We start from the raw sequence: 9,076 nt of genomic DNA, 5'->3' as shown, positions 1-9,076 counted from the left end.
GGCGTGGGGCATGACGGTCAGGTAGGGGCAGGTGTGGGGCACGACGGTCAGGTAGGGGAAGGCGTGGGGCACGATGGTTAGGTAGGGGAAGACGTGGGGCACGTCGGTCAGGTAGTGGCAGGCGTGGGATACGACGGTCAGGTAGGGGAAGATGCGGGGCACAACGGTCAGGTAGGGGCAGGCGTGGGGCACGACGGTCAGGTAGGGGCAGGCGTGGGGCACGATGGCTAGGTAGGGGAAGACGTGGGGTATATTAGTCAGGTAGGGGAAGACGCAGGGCACGTCGGTCAGGGGGCATGACGGTCAGGTAGGGGCAAGCGTGGGGTATATTAGTCAGGTAGGGGCAGGCGTGGGGCATGACGGTCAGGTAGGGGCAGGTGTGGGGCACGACGGTCAGGTAGGTGCAGGCGTGGGGCACGATGGTTAGGTAGGGGAAGATGTGGGGCACGTCGTTCAGGTAGTGGCAGGCGTGGGAAACGACGGTCAGGTAGGGGAAGATGCGGGGCACGACGGTCAGGTAGGGGAAGACGCGGGGCACGTCGGTCAGGTAGTGGCAGGCGTGGGGCACGACGGTCAGGTAGGGGAAGACGCGGGGCACGACGGTCAGGTAGGGGAAGACGTGGGGCACGTCGGTCAGGTAGTGGCAGGCGTGGGGCACGACGGTCAGGTAGGGGAAGACGCGGGGTACGTCGGTCAGGTAGGGGCAGGCGTGGGGCACGACGGTCAGGTAGGGGAAGACGCGGGGCACGTCGGTCAGGTAGGGGCAGGCGTGGGGCACGACGGTCAGGTAGGGGCAGGTGTGGGGCACGACGGTCAGGTAGGGGAAGACGCGGGGCACATTGGTCAGGTACGGGCAGGCGTGGGGCACGTCGGTCAGGTAGGGGAAGACGCATGGCACGTCGGTCAGGTAGGGGCAGGCGTGGGGCATGACGGTCAGGTAGGGGCAGGCGTGGGGCACGACGGTCAGGTAGGGGCAGGCGTGGGGCACGACGGTCAGGTAGGGGAAGACGCGGGGCACGACGGTCAGGTAGGGGAAGACGCATGGCACGTCGGTCAGGTAGGGGCAGGCGTGGGGCACGACGGTCAGGTAGGGGCAGGCGTGGGGCACGTCGGTCAGGTAGGGGAAGACGCATGGCACGTCGGTCAGGTAGGGGCAGGCGTGGGGCATGACGGTCAGGTAGGGGAAGACGCGGGGCACGACGGTCAGGTAGGGGCAGGCGTGGGGCACGACGGCCAGGTAGGGGCAGGCGTGGGGCACGACGGTCAGGTAGGGGAAGACGCGGGGCACGACGGTCAGGTAGGGGCAGGCGTGGGGCACGTCGGTCAGGTAGGGGAAGACGCATGGCACGTCGGTCAGGTAGGGGCAGGCGTGGGGCATGACGGTCAGGTAGGGGAAGACGCGGGGCACGACGGTCAGGTAGGGGCAGGCGTGGGGCACGACGGTCAGGTAGGGGCAGGTGTGGGGCACGACGGTCAGGTAGGGGAAGACGCGGGGCACGACGGTCAGGTAGGGGCAGGCGTGGGGTATATTACTCAGGTAGGGGAAAACAAAAGGGTATGGGGATAAACGCTGTGCGCTGCTAAGTGGATGGTTGAATTGTGTGAACCTCACTGGACAGAATTAACACTGGACACACTGTAAATTCAATACATGTTATATATAAAAAACATAATAAAAAAATACATGGCACAATACAAATACATATACAAAGAATTTAGTCAAATGTTACAGCATGCCAATATATAGCATTAATAACACAATCAGGGTTAGTGATTAATATGGAGATCTCCGTGCAAGTTAGAGTAATGGTCACTAAATGGGCCCCTAATTCCGGTCACTGGTATGATGGTAATTTTAGGCCGATAACTGGCAGAAAGCAGGTGATTGTGGGTACACATGCAGCCAATTAGCGAGTAGATGGTAAACGCAAACGTTTCTTTCAGGCATACAATAGTAAATGGTAATAAGTCTCACCCTCCGTTTGTTTGCTGTGAGGATCGTGGAGCTGGGCACATCACTGGCTCTACCCGGTGGTGAGGGTGATAAATGTCCTCACTTGAGGGTTCTTGAAAAAGTCTCTAGTTGCCATAGAGACGAAACCCCAGTTATCTGCCTAAAATTACCATCATACCAGTGACCGGAATTAACCTCTGATTAACCATTACTCTAACTTGCACGGAGATCTCCATATTAATCACTAACCCTGATTGTGTCATTAATGTTATATTGGCATGCTCTAACATTTTACTATTTTACTAAATTCTTTGTATATGTATTTTTTGTGTATATTTGATTGTTTTTTTTGTTATATATAACATGTATTGAATTTACAGTGTGTCCAGTGAGGTTCACACAATTCAACCATCCACTTAGCGCACAGTGTTTATCCCCATACCCTTTTGTCTACATTGTGAGCGTTCAGCAGACTTACCAAACACCTGCAGCAGCAGTGGATTGATTAATTCAATTACCAATTGTATTGTTCTCTAACAGCGCCAGGACTTGTAGATAGTGTAATGCTGTGTACACACGGGGGCGATAGGGGCTATAATCGCTGGGAATATGGTCGCTGGCGACCATATTGCCAGTGATTGGGAGTGTGCCCCGACGATAAATCGCCGGGTGCGCGCTCCCGTTTTCAGCCCCTTTCTAATCGCTGGTCGCAGGCTTTGCCATAGGCTTCAATGTTAAAATATTTTTTAACATTGAAATCGGGAGCATAGCGTCGGTCTTGTGCCATTATGGCACAAGATGAGATGGACTTGATTAAGTCCATTTTACATAGGAAACAATGTGAAATGGGCCAATATGACCCATTTCACATTGTATATGGCCCCGTCGTCACCCCACGATTGACGCAAACCCGAAGCGTGGCGAGCGCGTCCTCCGACCTTTTCATACCCCTACTATCCACGTCGGCGTGGAGTTGAGAATATAAAGTGTGGCGAGCCCGAAGCGTGGCGAGCGTAGCGAGCCCCACGAGGGGACACGTATACCTGTGAAGTTATACGCGGGGCTCGCTGCGCTCGCCACGCTTCGGGCTCGCCACACTTTATATTCTCAACTCCACGCCGACGTGGATAGTAGGGGTATGAAAAGGTCGGAGGACGCGCACCGCGCCCGCTCACCACGCTTCGGGTTCGCGTCAATCACGGGGTGGCGTTGAGGGTGTAAAATTGGGGGTCTAGGGAATATTTTACATTGAATCCAATGTAAAATCGGGTCCCAGGGACCCTATTCACATTTGATTCAATTAAAAAATCGGGTCGGTCGCATCGCATGCGATTTGGTCGCATGCGATGCGATCAACGCGATTTTTCCGACACGGCCGTGCTAGGAAACAAGTACCTTATTGGTATATATAATAGATTTTCCAAGTTACAATATGATTGGTTGCCTAACAATATGATTGTTATTATGTAATAAGGAAACTGGTCTCCACATAGAATTCTGGTCAGCTTGAAGAAGCTCATTTAGCAAAACACGTGTCCTGCCATTGTAGTGATAGATAGCAGACTGTGAGTGTTGGTGTAGGAAATGTATTGTCCATATATGTAATATTTGAACCAGAATACATATCTCCACCTAGCAGGCTCATGTACTGATTTAACTCCCCTTCAGATAGAGGGTATTATTGAGAACCAGGTTACTCTTTACCTGCCAAACCCAGGTTTACATCAGCTTGGACACTGCTATTTGAAATACAACCAGCAGATGTCACCAGCAATCCAGGGTCTACTCTATACACCTCAATAGTAACTTTCTCACACAGTCAATCTGGGCACACAGCCAACTTGAGAGATAGTTACTATTAAACCAATAACTGTTGCCAATTTAGCCATAAAAATTCTATGTGGAGACCAGTTTCCTTGTTACACAATAATACCCCATTCACACCAGAAATGTCCCTGCATTTTCTGGTGTAAGAAGGGGGCGGGAAGGAGGCCGGCAGGAAGTGGGGAGGAGGCGGGCAGTCGGCGGGATGGCGGTGGAGGTGGGCAGAATACTCACCCCGGTTGCTGGTCCTCCGTGCAGACCAGGGATCCACACAGGCGGCGGCGCAAATGACGGGACAGTCTGCGGATGAAGATGACGCAGCTCTCCGGCGGCAGTGAGGACATCATCATCCACCGGCTGTCACGTCATTTGTACCCGCCGCCTGCATTAATTCCCGTCGGACAGGACACGGAGGACACGGCAACCCGGGTAAGTATACCCTGTACCTTTCACACCAGCCAGGTACCCGGGTTGAACCCGGGAACAACCCTGGTACCTAGCCGGGTTGAAATTTGCACGGGATTTTGTCCTGGGAACCTTTCACACCAGCGCTAGTACCGGGTTGTTCCCGAACTCAACCCGGGAATTTAGGCTGGTGTGAATGGGGTATTAATAGCCAATTTAGGCAACCAATCATATTGTAACTTGGAAAATCTATAATATATACCAATAAAATTGAATCCATCCTATATTGGTCCCAGTATCCTGGTGGGAATTCTCTTCCCAGTACAATAAGCACCACTTCAGCTGCGTCTACCAACATTTTTAATCTAAATCACACCATTTCTTCACTTTTTGTTCACCACGTATATGTATGTTAATGTGATTTTAACCCCTCATTTCGCTACTCTTTTGTGGGTGTCTCCGTATCCCAGTCATACTTATTAAAGATAAAAGGAGCCCCCACAATGTTTAAGTAATTAATTTCAATTGATACCCTACAATAAGGGTTCAACAGGAGTGCGTCCAAAACAACTTATTTTTCCCCTACCCCCCTCCTTTTCTATCTGTGTACACCCTACTCAGGTAGGGGAAGACGTGGGGCAAACATGGGGCACATCTGTCAGCCAGGGGCAGGGCACAACGATCAGGTAGGGGCAGATGCGGGGAATATTGGTCAGGTAGGGGCAGGCATGGGGTATATTAGTCAAGTAGGGGCAGACGCGGGGCTCGTTGTTCAAGTAGGGGCAAAAGGGCAGGGCACGACGATCAGGTAGAAGCAGACGTGGGGTATATCACTCAGGTAGGGGCAGACGTGGGGTATATCACTCAGGTAGGGGCAGACGTGGGGTATATCACTCAGGTTGGGGCAGATGCGGGGCACGCCTGTCAGGCAGGGGCAGAGGATGCCCCCCCCCCCCCCCCCCATTGGGGACTGTAACATGTCTGTGTGACCAGGGTGTTGGCGGTCGGCAGATAATCGGGAGAACCAGATGTGGAAGGACAGATAACTGCACTATAGGAGAGACTAAGCAGCAGGTGAAAGCTTAGGCGCCACCACCAACATGGCCGCCGTGTGGCGTCATCTCCGAGTGCCCTTGCACGTCTCTCTTATGACGTATATAGTCTGCTCAACATGGCGGCGCCCGCGGGGAGCGTGACCGGGATAATGGTAGAATCCAGCGGCAGCACCGACCCGGTTCCCGGCTTCCCGGACACCGACACTTTTGTCAAGGTGCCTTACGCTGTCTAATCCGTCCCTCTGTGATTCCATTCCTCCTGCCCCCCCCCCCCTCGCCCGATGCCATGCCATGCCCCCCACTCTCTGTGATACCATTCCATGTCCCCCCCCCCTCTGTGATACCATTCCATGTCCCCCCTCCTCTGTGATGCCATTCCATGTCCCCCCCTTGTGTTCCCCCCCTCCTCTGTGATACCATTCCTATAACCCCCCCCCCCCGATACCATGCCATGCCCCCCCCCTCCTGTGATGCCATCTTGTTATCACCCCCCCCCCCCCCCCCCCGATGTGTGTGGAATGTATGTCACCCTCCACGTCCCTGTGTCACGCCATGTCCCACCCCCATCCCTGTGTGATGCCAATCCATGTCACCCCGCTCCCCAGAATGTACGTTATCCTGGTAGCGGTAGCCTGAGCGTCTGCCATGATATCATACCCAGCAGGAGGCTGCAAGCAGAAATCAGGCAGTTGACCAGCAAACAATTGAATAGTTATCAACGGGCGCGGTTATTTATGGGCACCCATAATTTAATCTTCCCCTTGGGTCACAGCATGGAGTAATGCTGAGTAGGTTACTGATAGGATGTATGACTTGTATCTCACAGACTTCCTTCTCTCCATCAGTATGCCCTTGGAACAGTTGTGGCTGCCACAAAGGCCTCCACCGGACTACCGCAATATGGCGACGAATATGATTTCTACCGCAGCTTTCCCGCCTTCCGTTCCTTTTGTGAAACACAAGGAGATAAATTGCTTAACTGGTATGTCCTGCCACTTTCCTTACTGGGTATATGCCACGCCTGCCATCTCACTGGTATGTCCTGCCACTTTCCTTACTGGGTATATGCCACACCTGCCATCTCACTGGTATGTCCTGCCACTTTCCTCGCTGGGTATATGCAATGCCTGCCATCTCACTGGTATGTCCTGCCACTTTCCTTACTGGGTATATGCCACACCTGCCATCTCACTGGTATGTCCTGCCACTTTCCTTACTGGGTATATGCCACGCCTGCCATCTCACTGGTATGTCCTGCCACTTTCCTTACTGGGTATATGCCACGCCTGCCATCTCACTGGTATGTCCTGCCACTTTCCTTACTGGGTATATGCCACACCTGCCATCTCACTGGTATGTCCTGCCACTTTCCTCGCTGGGTATATGCCATGCCTGCCATCTCACTGGTATGTCCTGCCACTTTCCTTACTGGGTATATGCCACGCCTGGGTATATGCCAAACCTGTCAATATAAAAAGGAACCAATGTGGCTTAACAGCAAAGTCAAATTTGAAATTGCTACTGAAAGGAGGGCATTTAAAGCGCACCGCACCTTAAAAAGGACATAAATGAATTGGAACAGGTACAGAGAAGAGCGACTAAGCTAGTAAAAGGTCTGGAATCACTAGAATACAAAGATAGGTTAACCAGGCTGAATATGTTATCACTGGAGAAACGGAGGTTGAGAGGTGATATGATTACTATGTTCACATACAGGATTGGGAATCATATGGAACTGGGAGATGATTGGTCACTAACAGGCCTATACTTAGGACACGCGGGCATGTACTGAGGCTGGAGGAAAAGAGATTGTGTGTCTCGCCGCGCCTGCCCTCTGGCTGGTTATACGGTAGATGTGTAGCCTCTGCTGAGCAGCAGCCGTGGTTTCCGATCACACTGTAACTGGCACTAAATATGTGCAAGACAATGATTGACTGTCATTTAAATTCAGTGCCTGAGATACTGAAGTACACAAACTTTGCTTTATGCACAAATAAAATCTTTGTGTGTATTTCATGTGTTTGTACATCATTAATGTAAGATACCTCATTGAATTATTCTGAAATACGGAATAATACATTATCCAAAATTCTTCTGGTCCTGATCATTTTGGATAAGGGATACTCAACCTGTGTGTGTGTATGTAGAGAGATATATATGGAAATATTATAATATAGTTAGTGTGTGTGTGTGTGTGTGTGTGTCTGTGTGGCACTCGGTAAGTAAAACAAGGTAAACAATATCACTGCAACGTTTCCATGTTTATTTGCATCGTCATCAGCCAACAATGTAAATACAAACTATGCTCATCTTAGTTCCCCCTCGTGTACAGTACCCACCTGCGGGGCTGGGTAACTGCGTCAGGACATACCAGCGTGACGTCACCAGGCGCCGACCCGTTACCACAGCGACTGGTACAAACAAAATACAATACATTTAAAATCAATTAATCCTCAACATTTTTGTTTCAAGTGTCTAAATTGCCTTACACCTCGAGCACTAGTGACTGGGTATAGCTTCAGACATCCTCATAGTGGTAGAAAAATGTTCATTAATCATCATGTAACTTGTACTACTCAATCTATTATTTATTTCATCACTTGCCCCTGTGGGCTTAGTTATGTAGGGAAGGACGGATCGTACCTTACGGGGGGAGAATGGCCATGCATAGACATGCTATTAAGAATGTTATCTCTTCTGGATCTGGTGACCAGCCCGTGGCTCAGAAGCTGGACATGGGCTGGGCACCCTGCGCTATATGCGCATCGATCATGTACCCCACTCGATGAGTGTGAAGTTCGGTGGAATCACCGGCTTGGGAACCTAGCACCTCGCGGACTTAATGAGCAATTGGGGTTAAGAAATTTTCTTTAAATCAGGCGGGTCTGTCAAACATGTTTGTTACATTTGTCTCCTATTGTTGCTGTTTGTCTTTCTGTATCTTTATTGTAACTTATTGAATATATTGAGTATGGTCTTGTCGCCATTATTCTTTTTAATTGATTTTAAAAGTATTGTATATGGTTTGTACCCGTCGCTGTGGTAACGGGTCGGCGCCTGGTGATGCCACGCTGGTGTGTGTTGACTCCATTTCCTGGCCCCACAGACGGGTACTTTACACGAAGCTGAGCATAGTTTGTATACTTTTGACCTAGAACAATGTCGACCTTTTCGTATGTCGACCTAATGGTGTCAACCTAATGACTGTCTACCATCATGCTGTAGACCACAGGTCTTCAACCTGTGGCCCTCCAGATGTTGTGGAACTACATTTCCCAGCATGCCCTGACAGTTTTGGCATGCTCTTATAGGAAAAAATGTGGCAATGCATGCTGGGACATGTAGTTTCACAACATCTGGAGGGCCATAGGTTGAAGACCATGCTGTAGACCAAATGACCGCATCCCATTGACTTGGCATGACGTTTGTACTGTAAGAACTGTATTGTATACATTGGATGTAGATTTGTGTGACTCAGGCTGCAGCATCTCCTCCATCCACACCTGTCAGACCAGCAATGTTATCACAGGTGCATCATCATTGCTCATACCACCGTAGCTGGAAATGATGTGCGCCAACTCCCGTATCTGTGTCCCCGATGCCAGTCACCCTGCCCATGATGCAGTTATTTCTCTGCTGTTACATAGAACATTCTCCTTCCTTCTCTCTGTAGTATGGGGCAGATTATGCAGTACCATGGGTGTCGCAGTAACATAAAGGATCGCAGCAAAGCCACCGGACTGGAAGATAAGTTTGATTTGCTGATCGATGCCAATGACGCCGTCCTGGAAAGAGTGGTAAATTTCCCGTCTGTATACCCCTGTATGCTAATCCCTGA

At 50.8% G+C, this 9,076-nt stretch overlaps 1 protein-coding gene across 1 annotated transcript in view; it reads left to right on the top strand.

Moving 5' to 3' along the window:
• The first annotated feature begins 5,295 nt into the window (after positions 1-5,295).
• The window catches only part of EXOSC10 (exosome component 10), a 29,905-nt gene continuing 26,124 nt past the window's right edge, over positions 5,296-9,076 (top strand). Inside the window, exons 1-3 of the mRNA XM_083163431.1 lie at positions 5,296-5,453; positions 6,084-6,220; positions 8,912-9,073. Of these exons, the coding sequence (XP_083019557.1) occupies positions 5,355-5,453; positions 6,084-6,220; positions 8,912-9,073 (398 nt within the window). The 5' untranslated portion in view covers positions 5,296-5,354. The remainder of the gene's footprint in view (positions 5,454-6,083; positions 6,221-8,911; positions 9,074-9,076) is intronic.

Source organism: Crinia signifera, chromosome 19 (genome assembly GCF_055691185.1).
Source record: "Crinia signifera chromosome 19, ASM5569118v1, whole genome shotgun sequence".
NCBI lineage: Eukaryota > Metazoa > Chordata > Amphibia > Anura > Myobatrachidae > Crinia > Crinia signifera.
The sequence above is the reverse complement of the archived record's forward strand: the minus strand, read 5'-3'. Positions and strand labels throughout refer to the sequence as shown.